Source organism: Hypomesus nipponensis, chromosome 3, assembly GCF_054491055.1.
Source record: "Hypomesus nipponensis isolate SF chromosome 3, ASM5449105v1, whole genome shotgun sequence".
Taxonomy (NCBI): Eukaryota; Metazoa; Chordata; class Actinopteri; order Osmeriformes; family Osmeridae; genus Hypomesus; species Hypomesus nipponensis.
In genome coordinates, this window is record NC_140363.1 from 10,392,588 (window position 1) to 10,408,642 (window position 16,055).

At 40.1% G+C, this 16,055-nt stretch overlaps 2 protein-coding genes across 2 annotated transcripts; both read right to left on the reverse strand.

Annotated features, from left to right (window-relative positions):
- Positions 1 to 123: 123 nt before the first annotated feature.
- slc66a3 (solute carrier family 66 member 3) lies at positions 124 to 3,403 on the reverse strand. The gene is made up of 7 exons (XM_084675586.1): positions 3,123 to 3,403; positions 2,062 to 2,144; positions 1,820 to 1,889; positions 1,639 to 1,696; positions 1,289 to 1,409; positions 1,061 to 1,102; positions 124 to 745 (listed from the first exon to the last, which is right to left on the reverse strand). Exons 1-7 carry the CDS (start codon positions 3,266 to 3,268, stop codon positions 654 to 656), a joined length of 612 nt encoding a protein of 203 aa, XP_084531712.1. The 5' UTR covers positions 3,269 to 3,403; the 3' UTR covers positions 124 to 653.
- Positions 3,404 to 3,707: 304 nt separating this feature from the next.
- Positions 3,708 to 5,544, reverse strand: cimip5 (ciliary microtubule inner protein 5). The gene is made up of 3 exons (XM_084675599.1): positions 4,945 to 5,544; positions 4,770 to 4,809; positions 3,708 to 4,230 (listed from the first exon to the last, which is right to left on the reverse strand). The coding sequence occupies exons 1-3, from the start codon at positions 5,148 to 5,150 to the stop codon at positions 4,033 to 4,035; spliced, it is 444 nt and encodes a 147-aa protein (XP_084531725.1). The 5' UTR covers positions 5,151 to 5,544; the 3' UTR covers positions 3,708 to 4,032.
- Between the last annotated feature and the right edge of the window lie 10,511 nt (positions 5,545 to 16,055).

A 16,055-nucleotide genomic window follows, 5' to 3' on the forward strand; every position in this document is an offset into this window, starting at 1 on the left:
TTGTTGTGCTGTGTATGCTGTTCTTCAGGTATCGAAGCAGAGGTCAAAGTTTACAAGCTGCTTGAAGTCTTATGCGGGTTGGAAGTTGAGGTACAGTTACTCAACAAAAGTATTTTAAGAAGTTATTTTTAGTGACATGCCGTATACAATACAAACGAGGATGTTCAATGTTGACATTCTCTCATACCACATGAAAACCTTTATGCAAAGATATTTTGGTTTATTTACTCAAACCTATAACAGTTCATTTACAGTATTTGTTGGCAGTACAGTGTTTTGTCCTGAGTAACAGCTGAGGAGAGATTTGTTTGTTTTATTTGGATCCCCATTAGCTTCAGCATAAGCTGAAAGCTATTCTTCCTGGGGTCCTACAATCTATCTAGGTAAAGTTCAACTAAACAGACATTAGCATATTGACCTATTGTAGGGTGTCCAACACCACAATGACAGTATATACCATCATAATATTGCAGGACAGTTAGTGGAATGTGGTTAGAAGTATGAGGTTCACATTAAGGTAATAATGTCAAAACTTGGTTTGAGAATGTCAATAGTGAGTCTGTCTGAACTGATGAATGAAAAGGTGTCTCTTGTTTCCAGGCAGTCCTGGTGACTGCCCACCCAGCCTTGCTGTTGTCAGTCATGGTGGGAACTCAGTCCTGCTTCTTGGCACTCTTCCTGTAGTACAACACCGTAGCCAGAACCCAGGTGTTCAGCAACGTCATCACAACGAATCTCACCAGAACTATGACCAGAAAACAGTGGCAAAGCAGAGAGGAGAACATTGGAGAATGTTACGTTTCTTGTTATTCAAAGTGGCATGCATATGGAATGTACAGCTGAACACCAAGAATCTAAAGTGCATAGTTCTAACAATGATGATCAAGCAACTTTTATTAACTAGCTACATCGCAAAGTTACCAAATATCAGCTACCAGGCAACAGTGATAAAAAAGAATACTACAGTGCAACAACATCTCAGTTACTTTAAAACAGTGCAACCATAACATCTGCATGTCAATGCAGTTATAACAATGACAAGCCTTATTGGCTGACTTACCCAGCATGTCTCCAGTTGTTACAGTTGTGGTGAAAATCCTCGCTAAAACAGTTAAAGAATCACTTTAGTCACAGTTACAGACGTGGTCATGCATCTTCAATTCCCAGTTATGGATTCTTGCACAGTATTTCTATTGAATTAGCAAGTTAATATGAATTGAACTGCTGCTTTTGTTTGGTTCATGAATCTGTTCATGTTGTCCAGTCATTTCAAGGAGGAGTTTCTTACCCGCACATGTGTAGGTAGCCATTGCCCAGGAGAGGGCACTCACTTGCCCCGAGTCTTTGGACTGCCACAGACACTGCAGCTGGGCGAACTTGCTGCCAGCACTGATAAATGTGCATAGGCTCTGAAGAGAAGAAACAGGGATAGAAAGCTGGGTTACAAATTATGTTTTGTCAAACATCAACCCTAGTTAACTATCCTACAGAAATGTGCACAGGATAAACGTTTACATGCTTTTCCCGATGTCTCCCATGACATCCATTAATCATAAGGGCCAGCTGACATTTACAGGGACATCAGAAAGCATAACTGTCTGCCTGTAGGGCCAAATACACTGATATGGGAATGCTTACCATGGCCAGGTCAATAATCCACTTTTGCAGAGTAAGTAGGTGCCAGCCCCCCACAAACCTGATCACCTCATGTTAAGGTATTTGACATCTTAATAAAAATGTGGCTGTACTTCACTATTTTAGTTTTTGCAATACACAAGTGGTGTTTGAGTGTCTGGGTGGCTGTCCCCCAGAAGGATACACAGCTGCGTAGAGCACACTCTGTTTCAGGCTGTCGTTGTAGTGTAGGATCAACAGCAGGAGGATGACATCTGAGGAGACAAGACCCCTGTGCATGATTGACAAACAACACCTGGCTCTATATATACACAAGCAAACCGTACAACATAGAAGGTCACAAAACAGTGTGATGAATAAGGGTTTCCCCAGTACACCCGCTTTTAAATCATGTGAAAACTTGTTTGGTCTGGAATGACATCTCACCTTGAGCAATGAGAATTGGGTACTCCAGGTAGGTTGGTGGTGGGTAGTCATAATACATCTGGTAAGACACAAACACTATAAATCTGAAAGATAGAAAGATTGCAAAAAATAAGTGACTGACCGACCAACCAACCTGTATCAACAGACCTAGTAGGCCTATCTCTGACTGCACTGAATGGTGAGTTTAAGCGAAGCAACATGATCCTGCTGTATGGTCTGATTAGCTGTGTACTCAAATGTGTGGCCCTCACACTGCCACACTGTTTATCTTGACCCATAGCTGAACACTGATGTACCCATGCTACTGCGCTGATATTTTGTTTCACTTCCTTTATTGAGTGAAAGAGAATTTGAGCCTGAGATCAAGTCGCTCTAGCGTTTCAATGTGTGTGATTGAATAACCCTTTCCACATCAGCACCAGTAGCAAATGGGAAGAATTAGAGGCCAGGTCAGCATACGACTTCTAGAATGTCATACCTAGTTTTTCAGTAACTCCAAAAGACTGCTTTGATTCAGGCCTTTCCTGCTTTATCACAAACCTTACCTGACATGATGCCCCAATTACAGAATCTAGTTAATCTAGTTAGCTGTGGGGGAATGTGGTGTTTTTACAAACCAATTTATTTTCACTGTAGAAATTAATTTCTAATTTTGTAGATGAGCAGACACGCATAGTTTGTCACAAAATGTTTGGGTACCCTTGCAAACATAGAATACAACAATATCCTACGGTAGCACAGTTTGAGAACTACAATCTATATCATATAGATTACTGACTAAATAGCATGATACAATATCCCAAAGTAACAGTCTGACAACTACAATATCGTTGCTGTTGACATTGTCTCGTGGATGCCGATGCGTTAATCAACACTGAACCGTTTATCAACACTGAACACTGACATCAGGTTGAGGAAGTGTTTAGTAACCCACAAGTCAACTGCATAATGAAGGGAAACTTGATGACAATTGGCCACTTCGCGTTAATAGAATTGTAAAGCATGACTAGTAGGCCTAGTTCTAATCAGAACAAATCAAAAGTCAAAACTTGGAAACCTACCCCGTTAATTCCAGAATAAGACTGTTTAAACTTATTCCTTTTGTCGATTTCGCTCGTATCAAAACAAATATTTGCGGAAACTTCAGCACCATGCACACAAACAGCGTGCTGAAGTTAGCAATATCAAGCAGCATATTTGATTCCATTTTGTTACGATTATTGTATTTCGTTTTTGCCTTCTGTGGATTTACTGGTTGAGGCTGCACTCGGCATCTGGCTCTGGCCGTGAATCTCTGCTCACCAAGTTCCAGACCATGTTCCAGACATTCAAAATCTCACTTCCGCACACATCAGCGCAATTTGTTTTTGAACCTATGTGCCATCCGTAGATGCTAGACTGCCTCAACCATAGATGTGTGTATATATATATATATATATATGGCCTCAACCATGTCCATGGCCTCAACCAGAGCCTGTTCTCTGGCCTCGACCATGTCATATAACAATTTCACTATCATTATTGTAGATTACAATGTGGACTTTTGACGCATGCGTTAGATCTCTGCCTTCAGTTAGGTTGTAGTGGGCCAGGGTAATGTTAAACAATGAATAGTTTAGCTTGCATGACAAAAGTTTGTTACCGTCCTCTTTTATTAAACACAAATGTTAAATAGTTTGTAATTTGGTCTCCTTTAATGAAACGCATGGCATTTGGGATCACCTCTGGGCTAACATAACACAGTATTATGGCACTTACGTTTGTCAAACCAAATTATGCAAAATGTATTATTTTATCAGGCAGAGGGGATTGTAGCTGCTTACAACGGAAAACTACCACACATAAAATATGAACCATAATAAATTATCTCAAATATGAGGCTTAACTTGGCAACAGTAACTACAAAGCTATAAAGTGAATCAGAACTGGGATGGAAGGATGTGTCAGATGGGCCATGGACTATGGCTGCCCTTAACAAGACAGCAGATCCAGGCTTTGCTTGCACTTGTGATGGCTTCTGCTCAGAAGTAGCAACTTATCCATCCTCACCAGCTCCATACCCAGATGGGTGTAGAGGCGACTTCCCAACATTTGGTTAGCGGTGTTGGGGAGGTGGTCAGAGTAAAGTGACATGTGTCTTGGCAATGGGGTCTCTGATCGGAGTTCACCCTACAGAAAACAAGGGATTATGATAAAACATTGCAAATAGGATGTGAATGCAATTGAGTTACTATATTAATTAATTAATATTAACAGTCTGAACACAGAGACTCATCACCATGGATTTCGAATAGGCCCATTGCTTTATTTATTTGTATTTTGGGGGGTGGCAATTCTGCCTTTATTATTTTATGAGACATAGTAATGGTGTAGGACAGTTAATATATGTATGAGAGAGAGAGAGAGAGAGAGAGAGAGAGAGAGAGAGAGAGAGAGAGAGAGAGAGAGAGAGAGAGAGAGAGAGAGAGAGAGAGAGAGAGAGAGAGAGAGCCTGGCCGGATTTGAACACAGGCCGCCGCAAGTCCTCAGCCTACATTGTCATGTGAGCCACTGGTGTACATATAACATAGGGCCTAAGATTTCCCATGTAGCAACGCTGTAATGAGTCAGGATATCGTTGGGTCTGCATTGTCATCATAAATTAGATCTAAGCTTCTCGGTTTCTCTGATGGCAAGACTAATAAATGGATGAACTTAAACACACTTACCAACTGGTCATAGTTTTTGAGAAAACTCCAATTCTTCTGCCTAGATTTGAAGCACAAAACAGAATGGATCAATAGCGCGATAAAGTGTCAAGATGTGTGTGGTATTAAACAGCAGGTCACATATAGGCTACTGACGCGTGCAATTCTAGTTCTAACAACACAATCATATGCTTACCACTCCTTCGCTCCTTTCATTTCGGCGTACACAAATTCCCGCCATACTTGATCCTGCTTGACTGGGTCACGGATGTCGGGATTCGAATCCTTGCTGGCACCTGTGTTGTGCATTTTACCTGGACCCATTGACACCGACGACTGTGTCACATTTCTGGGATCCGGTAAACGGTAGCCTGCCGACGTTGCACGTTTTTTCATATCCATTTTACTAAGCAAAGCTTCTGAAACAATGCACTGTCGTAAATTTAGAATAGTTTCTAAAACAGAAATCTATCGTCAGATAGCTGAATGTGCCTCTGCTATGAGCCGTTTTTGCTACGCAGAATTGTTTACTTGTGCGTATCCCTGGGAAACTGCCTGGGAACATTTTTTTCCCCCGGCACTCTTCATTCAAGTTTTTTTTTTTTTTTCTTACCACTGGGGTAGCCTTCTCTGAATGGGAAAACACTAAATCGAACACGAGCTCTGACAAGAATCATGTTTTGAAACACTTTCGTTGCATGAAAGAACAGTTTCTATAGTAAAAGCAGTTTGCGTGATCTAATAATCATTTTGTGAATTTTGCATTTTGTGAAAGTGGATGATTTTAAAGTGATGAAACGCGTGACTCTCGACCAATGCTGATGTTAGAAAATGTAGAATGAGTCAAAATATGAAAAATCTTCAATGTGACAGAAACGGGCCACCAGGTGGCGCCATAGTCTAAATTTAGATTTTACTCTGAATAAATTAAACACAAGTAATCTAACCCTTGACTACACCTAAAATAGGTTCACGAACTGTCGAAAAAATGGCTGATTCAAAAGAAATAGCCCTGTGTACATGACAAAAAAATAGTAGCCAACTGTGGCGAGCTTGAAACAATATGGGCCTAGTTAGGCCTAGGCCTCATGGCAGATCTATTAATCCCGTGAAACCGCACAACACAAGAGCCCTAGTAATGAAGGATAACAGATCTCAGATAGATCTCGCGTATCCCTGGGGCAGAGGTTGGCAACCTGCGCGTGTGGCTCTTTAGCGCCGCCCCAGTGACTCCCTGGAGAATTTGCTAAATGTTTTCTGGTCAAATTTGTATAACTCTTGGCTAGTAGTGTGCATTGAATATGTGATGTAATGTTGAATGAACACTACATTTTGTATTGCTTGAGGGAAGCTGAGGTGCAAAGAGAGAGAAAATAAAATGGCAATTTGTTGTTTCATTGTCTTCTGCAGGAGCCAATAAATCTAAAAACCCACCAATGAGTTGTGCCTGTTCATGCCCTGAACACATCCGTTACAATGGCATAACACTGTGTCTTAGGGCCTACATGTTTTTTTTCAATCAAAAATGCTCTGCGCTGGTTAGGGGGTGCTTGACTGAAAAAATATTTCACAAGGGGTACATCACTTAAAAAAGGTTGAGAACCACTGACCTGACCCTTAGCCCCGATGCATAAAAAACAACAATGATGAAAACATTAACAGGAACAATTCGCTTTAACTGTCCCTATCAAAACTCATATCAAACCTAGACTAGTAGGTCCTAGGTTTGGGCTAAACCCCTAATGTTTACAACGTGGCTCTGCCCCTGAACTGAACCTCAATTAAAAAAAACAAAAGCCCTGAAAAGACCTAAGTGAAAATGTTGAAGGCCAGCTTTGCAACCCCCTGATATTTACAGTATTTCTACAAACAGTATGCTACTGGAATGCACCCAAACATTTACTAAATACTGCCACCCAGTGTAGACAATGCTGTTCATGAGCAGATGGTCAAATAAATGAATTAGCCGACTAAACTATTCTTTTCTATAATTGATTTCAAAAGACCTTTTACAGCCTATAGTTGGGAACAAAAAAATAATGAACTTTATCAGCGATAAAATCCTATGTAATTTCACGTTGCTGAAAGCAGCATAGGTCTATTTTGTACCAACACACTGATAAATCTGTCTTTAGTTGCATAATTAATGTAATGAGTCACAAGTCAACTCTCATTGTCATTCTTGGGACAAATAAACATTCTAATGGTTTCAAGGACATTTGGATCTCATACCAGAATACCAAACCCTGCAGCTCGACCAGACCATAGGCCCATTGAAGAAGTGGGTGTTTTGTGCACCTGTTTTTACACTCTTTTTTGAGACGTAGCCTATGAGACGTACTTAGGATATCATTAATACAATCAAAAAAATATGTTGAGACCTTCTTACTTCAGTTTAAAACCCAAATAAGGTATTCAAGAAGGCTAAATACATTCATGCCAGTATTAATGTGTCCACATATAACAAATATGAAGGTGCAGGAGCTAATTCCCTTCGCCTGAGACATCAGGGCAATTTTATAAAAGGCACAGCTGGGAGGGTAGACCTGTGAGGGAGGACAGTGGATGAAGGCCTCTGAAGACATTTTCGAAAATGTACAATTTTTTTTCTCCCTCTCGGTTGTTAGCATGATTCACCTTAAAGAACCATTGATCAGCAGGCTCATTATGCTTTCATGGGTGCTTTACCAATTTATGGTGGAATGTGGGCGTGGAGAGGGAAGTGAGGTTGATCCTCATGCTCACATTTCCAGGTGGACTGATTTCTAAAGGGATCATTACCTGCAGGTGTGCGTCCGCTTGATTTCATTAATCAGAATATTTTTGGGCTCACAGACACTTTACAGGCCTGCTGTTTTAAAAATGAGGCCCTAGATCAGGTGTTGAAGCGTAGGCCTCCCCCAATGAGGCGACAAAGAGCTTTGTGTGCCACACCACATGGATTGGTCTCGTGAATTGATGCTGGAGGAGGAAAAGGATGAACATTTGTTAACCACTCCAGTATCATCAACTGTATATGTCTGTATACAACTGTATAAGTTAAAATACGATTTGTTTCATTCGTTTGAGGACAGTCCATGCCTGTTATTATTGCTGTGCTAACCTGTCAGTTCAGGGTAAAGTACCCTGGCATCTGGTAAGGTACACCTTTTGTCTTTCTGATCTTTTGTCTTTCTATCAGATTTAATTTATGAGCCAGCTAAATATTAGAATCAGGTGCACTGGATTAGCACTGCACTGGCGCAGACACTTACAGGTGCTTTCCACCAAAAGTGTTGGTAAGCTTTGGGCTTGTTTATACAGATGATATCCCCAGTATCTTTGATGTCCTGAATCTCAGCTCATCTCAGCCTCTATGACTCACTGCCAGGTACATACTGCTGAGGTTTCCAAGCTGAGGGAGTTATCTTAACTTTTATTTTGTCACTCTCCTCTTTGATAGACATGGTAATGTGATGGTAGTGATTATCCTGTCGTGACACGAATTGAAGTATTTTAAGCATGTCTTATCTTAAACTTCCAGTGACAGGCTAGTGAGGTTTGCTACCAATTTTCAATCTTTGATACTGTATGTAGGGAAAGTGTACATATTTGCCATACATCCAATGGCATAGAAATGATCTGACTTAAAAGTCAGTTAATTAAGGTTGTGGTTATCACCATTACTAATCCTGTTCTTAAAGGCTTGAAGGACAAACTGTCACTTGGGCAGAAAATGTCTCACATGCATATAGATTCGATTTTTTTCAAATTTATCTGGGCTCCATGACATGGAATGTGAGTGGGGGCAACCATGTGTCCTTCATCGAGCTCATGGCAGGGCTTGGGGAAAAGTGAGTCCTGCCAGTTCTTTCTCCTCCTCTCTCTGAAGTTAATCCATGGTGTTATCTGTTTGTCTCCAGAGAGAATGTTATCCTAGCCCCATGAAGAGAGCAGTTTCACACCATGAGGACCAATTGAAATGGTCTATAACTTCCCCTTACTGTGATTCAATATATTGTTGTGTACAATACACTTGCTTGCATTCATATGTGTATGTAACTGTATATTGTATGTGTGAAGTTAAATAGAACGTGTACTGTTAGTGTGTGTTACCATGGTGTCATACTTTGCTTGAAGGTGAGTCCAAATGAGCTCCATGAACTTTTAACTTCCTACCACGGTGTACCTCCACATGAAGAGATATAAATAACCCTGCAAAGGTGAAGCTCCTTATGAGTCCTCATGGATTTATGAAAAGGTAGTGAGCGTGTGAATAATTTAGATCTGTCCTCTTCATTCTTTATGAGACTGCTGAACCCTTGACACTCAAATGGCTGGAAATGTCTGTCTTCACAGATGTCCACTGGTAGCTTGACTTCCGAGTTTCACAGATGGCTAAATTACGTTCTTTCTCACACAATTAAATATGCCTGTGAAAGAATACAAATATGCAAAACCTTTCCTTGAGGGAAGCCAGAATGTTCAACGATGTTATGAGCAAGATGTGTCTTTGGGAACGTTTGAGAAAAAAAAAAAAAAAAAAAGGTCGCCAGGAAATCCAAAATATTAAGAAATGACCTGATACATTAGAAGGTTAGATAAAAAGTAACACCAAATGTTGATCAGTAGAATGAAAAAATGTAATGGTGAGAGCTTCCTCTAGACACGATCACAAAGAAGTAAAAAGAAAACATGGACCAGTTGCAAAGACTCTTGATTATGGTGTGTTTCTGTTGTATGTTATTTTGATATAAGTACACACACACATACACTACAATACAAATTGGAGTGGTAATGTGGTTGACTTAATTGGATTCAAGGGATCAATCGGGATGATACTGAGTTGAGAGTTCAATTTAAAGAGTTCAAAACTTCTGAGTTTAAAGTGTTTCATCTAGAGCTGTATTAAGGCCATACAAAATATAGCCATTAACCTTGCCTCCTGCTGTCCCTTCTTTTGGGAATGCATGCAATATTGATCATTCAGCTCTTTCTAAGAAGACGCTGAACAAAACAAAACTTAAATCTCTGAAAAACATTCTTTCAATGGAGCCCAGGAGGGACTCGGAGACCAGCTGTGAGTAGGTGGGCACCATGGAGGCGGACGGTGACTGCCAATTTGAGTGCTTTAAGGTCTGAGACTTGAACACTAAAGGTCACTTTACAATGGTTGTCTGGCCTGCTGGTGCACCACCATGCTATCGGTCAATACAACCAGACAGCAGAGCACCTGTTACCAATTGCAAGGTGTGCATTGCTGTGGTGTTGTTTTGTGAAACAAACTTTTGTTTTGCTTTTTGACATCTATGTGCATGTGCATAGAATATTACCTGGAGGCATCTGTTATTCAGTGCATTGCAGGCATTCCTACCACATTGAACATTTAGAGTTACTGTGTTTGAGGCTCTGTCTGTTTCAAAGGCTAAGAGAGTGCTGGGCTGTGTAATTAATTCTCAGTACAGAAACATCTAAATGTTCAATAGGTGTCCCTTATATTGAATGTAATCCCTATTGACCAGTGTTTGAAGTCTCATTGATTTGTGTCTCATGATTTTTCCCCATTGAGCCTTGGCTTTCATCTTGTCCTACAAACCGAAAAAGATCCCACCAGAGGTTGACATGCCCACTCTCCAGACTTGTGCATAACATAAACTATACTGTATCATGGTGGTAAAGATACATGGGATCTGATACTTGGCTACAATCATTAAATATATGCCAAACATCTTTTAAAGATAGTCCCAGCAGGGGAAATCCATCCTAAGTGAGTTATCTTTTGAGACAAAAATGGATTTGATGGAGGCTCCCCAGTGAGTACTGAAAAGTGACAGGATGCTGTCTGTCACCATGTGGTTGTATGGTGGTTGAGTGGCCCAGTTAATAAGAAGAGTTGTCAAAGCTGTAGGCTCGTGTGGGCTACATCTTAATCCAAGCTACAGTATATGCATGTTTGAAACTTGTCCAGTCATGAAGTTAATCTTTGCACCTCTGTATCATTTCGATTTTTATCATGTTCTCTCTGAAGATTTCATATTAATGTTCAGATTTTTTTTAAGAAGAACAAAACAAGATATGCAATATCGACCTGTTTTGTTACAACCTTGCAGTACATCACATACTAGGCTATGGGATGAGTTACACTGGCTAATTCAGTCTTATCTAGCTATAAGACAATGTTCAGGGTAAAGGAATACTTATGTCACATCTCTCATGGAAATACTAAGAGTTTTACGCTTCAGGCCATGAAAGTGACTTTGGAATTATCAAATATCAATAGGGATTACATAGCCTATTTTATATCATTCTCATTTTCATCATATTTAAACTCCACTACTCTTGTTTTACTCAAACTAAAAGAAATATTTAACAAATACATGTTCACAAAAAAAGACCATGAATGAGAGCATGAGATTTGCAGTCTGAGCAGACACCAGCTTGTCCCTGTTACTCATCATTTGACAGACGCTGCATTAATAAATGACAGAATAGAGGAGAAGTCAGATGGTCCTGAAACAGTGCCCAGAAAACCCACTTGCTTTTTGGAGAGCTATCCGTTGCTGATCCATAGCATGATTTAGTCCCCAATTAGCCCTTTAAATGGGCTTTCACCTTTAAATGGTAACATACAATTCCTGTCTTTTGGATTAAATAATTCCTAATCAAACAGTTTAACGCAACAACACTACTGGTGCCGTTACACAAATTTGTTTTCGACTTTTTACACATAATAATAATTCAAATGTAAATGTAATATGTGTTGCTTGCAGAATATGCAGGCAAATTAACACAAGACACGATGGTTACAAGCCAACATTGCTTTCATTCTCTTTCCATTTTCTTACAGAAAGGTGCGCTGCTGCTCATGCACTTAACACTTAGTAGTGGTCTATCCAAAACAACTTAAACTCCAAATCTCAAAGAACCCTTTGTCATTTCTAATATCTCTAGGAGAAATTTAGTCCTTGGTGTCTTAGCACAAGGATAAACTCCAACACAGGAAGTGCTATCATCACAGGATCTAATTCTCAACAAAGAGGGCTAACGAGGCAGAATAATGAGGGGGTGACTCTTATTTTAAGACTGGAACCATGACAACGGACCACTAGTGCTGGTCCTTGCAAGAGGAGGTGGGTTAACACTGGGGGAGGGAGAAAGCAGGGACAAAGATGCAGGAAAAGTAGTCCTCTAAAGAGATGTGTATTTATGATTGTATGCTTAGCCATACAATCAGGGTTCTGGGCTTGCGTCTCTCCCTGTTGCATGTTACATAAATGTTCCTGTGGATATAATTTTGTGGCTCTCTTTGGGTTTCATAACCATGACAACCGGTGAAAATTGGCCTTTTTAAAACACACGTGATTGGGCATCGTCTTTAAGTGACATTTATTATCATTTTAACTATAATAACCTTCTGAATATTACATCCAAATGATTTTAATAGATATAATCCGATTCTGTATCCATCCGAGAATAGGTTTTCTAATCGAAAATCTAATGTAGGCCTACTGCTGATGTCTTCTGTCTGTCTGTGAATGTTCTTGCAGTACTGATGCATCTTATTTTTAGACCTGAGGATAATTTGTAGCAGTTATAGTCCCACTAGTAGATCCATTCTTCCTTTATTCTGCAAACCAGGCAACTAACAGCCGAACATGATGATACTCAGTCAACACCTCTCAGGCACAGTCAACACCTCTATGCCTAAAAACGATCATTCTTCAGTAGTGACAAAAACAATTGAAAATATATACTATATCATAAAAACCTCCCAATTAAATAAATATCTGTGTCTGAAAAAAAGTTTATTTGTCATGGAGTTTGAAAGTTTATTCGAGCAGCATTTGTTCGTTGTTTACAGGTGAGAGAACTGTCATAACTCAACATACTTCTATGACATTAAACATGGTTTTAATTAAAGCACAGTCCACAGTCCAGATTTTTTTCCCCTTGGGCTTGACTTGTGAAGGCAACAGTATGAAATGTATAATTATAGGGTTGAAGGATTTGTAAAACATTGTGCTGTAAGAAAGGAAGTTGAAAAGCTAAAAGCAATTGCCTCCAGCAAAATTCAGTTTTGCTTTTCTTCTGTAAATGCCACTTGCCAAAGGAAATACTGAAGACTAAAGAGTGGTTTCTTCCTTACTGCTTCACTTGACAATTTGGATGACTTCATCTTGCTTTTCCTAGAAATACCCAGTCATTACACATCTTGAGCTGTATGTTCAGATGTGAACTGGAGAGCTTCCATAGATTCTACTTTTTTTATTTGATTGGGTGACTTGACAATGAACTACCGGTATTGCCCCCTCATCTACACTAAAACAGTGCTAAAAATTTGATTTGTAAACTGAGACTCGAGATGAGGATGACCTGCTCAATTCTAAGACATTGTGTTATTGATAGACTGTGACAGGTCTGTAGATTTTTTCCAGCTAAGATACATTGGATGTAAAGGGGTTCTTCTCATTTGTCTTGCCCCATCACACATAGTACAACATGCTGTCTCTCTTTGAAGACACTGATCTCCCCCTTCTGAGACCAAAACCATGGCCCAAGAGAAGGACTGGGTCGTGGGAAATACACCTTGTGAGCACTGAAGTGCACAGGGCTGGCCAGGTATTAACAGACTCTTTGACTCTTTGTTCTGTTGAAACCATAATCTTGCTTTTCAATCGACGGGCTATCATTGATCCAACATGAAAGAGCACACCAACAAGAAGTAATGTGTGTTTGTGTTGATCAGCAAAGACTATTCTTCATAGAAATCCTCATTCTTGGTAGAATCTATCCACAGAAAATGTATAGCTCAGGTTGGGTAAAGGCTCAGTAGTTTAGGTGGGGCTAGGCTCAGTGTGACAGTAGTTCAGGTTGGGTAAAGGCTCAGTGTGAAAGTAGTTCAGGTTGGGTAAAGGCTCAGTAGTTCAGGTTGGGTAAAGGCTCAGTAGTTCAGGTTGGGTAAAGGCTCAGTAGTTCAGGTTGGGTAAAGGCTCAGTAGTTCAGGTTGGGTAAAGGCTCAGTAGTTCAGGTTGGGTAAAGGCTCAGTAGTTCAGGTTGGGTAAAGGCTCAGTAGTTCAGGTTGGGTAAAGGCTCAGTAGTTCAGGTTGGGTAAAGGCTCAGTAGTTCAGGTTGGGTAAAGGCTCAGTAGTTCAGGTTGGGTAAAGGCTCAGTAGTTCAGGTTGGGTAAAGGATCAGTGTAACAGTAGTTCAGGTTGGGTAAAGGCTCAGCAGTTCAGGTTGGGTAAAGGATCAGTGTAACAGTAGCTCAGGTTGGGTAAAGGATCAGTAGCTCAGGTTGGGTAAAGGATCAGTAGCTCAGGTTGGGTAAAGGCTCAGTAGTTCAGGTTGGGTAAAGGATCAGTGTAACAGTAGTTCAGGTTGGGTAAAGGCTCAGTAGCTCAGGTTGGGTAAAGGCTCAGTAGTTCAGGTTGGGTAAAGGCTCAGTAGTTCAGGTTGGGTAAAGGCTCAGTAGTTCAGGTTGGGTAAAGGCTCAGTAGTTCAGGTTGGGTAAAGGCTCAGTAGTTCAGGTTGGGTAAAGGCTCAGTAGTTCAGGTTGGGTAAAGGCTCAGTAGTTCAGGTTGGGTAAAGGCTCAGTGTAACAGTAGTTCAGGTTGGGTAAAGGCTCAGTAGTTCAGGTTGGGTAAAGGCTCAGTGTAACAGTAGTTCAGGTTGGGTAAAGGCTCAGTAGTTCAGGTTGGGTAAAGGCTCAGTGTGAATATGCTTCTATGAGTTCTGTGAGCAGCAGCTGCCAAGCTTGATGACGCATGAGTTATTGGGTGTACTATTTTTAAAACGTGTCGTGTTTTGTTCCCCTATTTTACCCTCCAACTAATTCACCTGCCTATCATTTTTTTGACCCCTCCTGTCATCATGAAATGACCACATTGCTTAGCTTGGGTTGTTATTTGATGCCCCCCCCCCAGATTTCCATGTCATGTGGGCTCAAACAGTTAAGGTCAGGGTATATATGAGGTTCTACAAAACAGCAGAAGTCTCTTTGTTTAATAGATTTCACATTTGCTTTTACATATTGTAAAATGTTGTCTCAGACACCGGAGAGCCTCTTAGGTTTAAATATGCTGCAGGCTGGTCTCTTTATGCCCCATTCTTGATATATAAAATAAATTGCTTTTTACGTGGTCAGTTATGGTTTGTCAAAAGAAAATTCTAAAGACCACACCAACCCTAACTCAAACGGATAAGGTATTTTGTGATGTATGTGGTACAGTAGACATAACAGGTGTAACAGCAGTGTACTAGAATAAACCTTGTTTATGCATAATTTTGGGTGGATTTTAAAAGTGACAACCAAAACTTTACTGTGGTAGCAGGGGTAAAGAATACACATACATGGAACACTGTTTATTCTGTCGGTCATCAAATATAAAATCATTAGGGGGACTAGGGAGAATATTTAAGCAACAATTATAAAATTGATACCATACTATTAAAGTGTTCACTATACTAAACTAAGACAGCAATTAAAATCTTGACTAAAACCTGACACATGCATCTGTTCAGACTCCTTTCCTTGTGTCTCGTGTGTAATTATCTAAGGCTGTTGTCAGGAACCTGTAAACCAATGTGGCAGGCTAGACCTAACCATGCTGCAGTACTAGATGACACTTGTCAGAATACTGACCAAGTGTCATCACTTGGTCAACTGCTGCTTTGCCTGGACAGTCAGTTCTTTAATAACGTGAAAACTGATCCAGTTATAAAACGATGTAAATGCGCATGCAACATTTGACATCATTGTATATTTAGTCTATTAGCTTTGATGTCGGTAATGTTAATAGGATTTTAATGTATCCTTGTTTATATTAGGTAAAGCCTTTAGAGTTTCTATTATCTGTTGTTTGTTTTACATGGCAGACATGATCAAAAGTGGGAAAATGAGTGGGTGGAGGAAGAGTGAAAGGTAGAGGGGGAAGGGGGGAGATAGCAGGGGTGAGAGAGATCACTCACTGAACTGTTGTCCCCATGGGAAAAACATTTTCTCACAGATCAATACCTTTGGTGGTAGGGCACTCAATGGACACTCACGTGATCTCTTTCTCTCTCCTTATAGCTAAACGGTTTAGGATCAGTTATTCAAGTCCGTTAAAAGATCATTTTTGCTTTCATCCTTGCACAGTCATCTTTCAAGTTACATTTCCCTTGCAGCTAACCGCTCTTTAATATAAAATTTGATATACTGTCTGTTAAATTATTATGATATGTAACATAATTGATTCTAGCAATTATTTTAATTATAATGAACAATATTTTGTTTTCAACAAATGCCTTGTAATTCACTGAAATGTTCAATCCATGAGATAATATAAG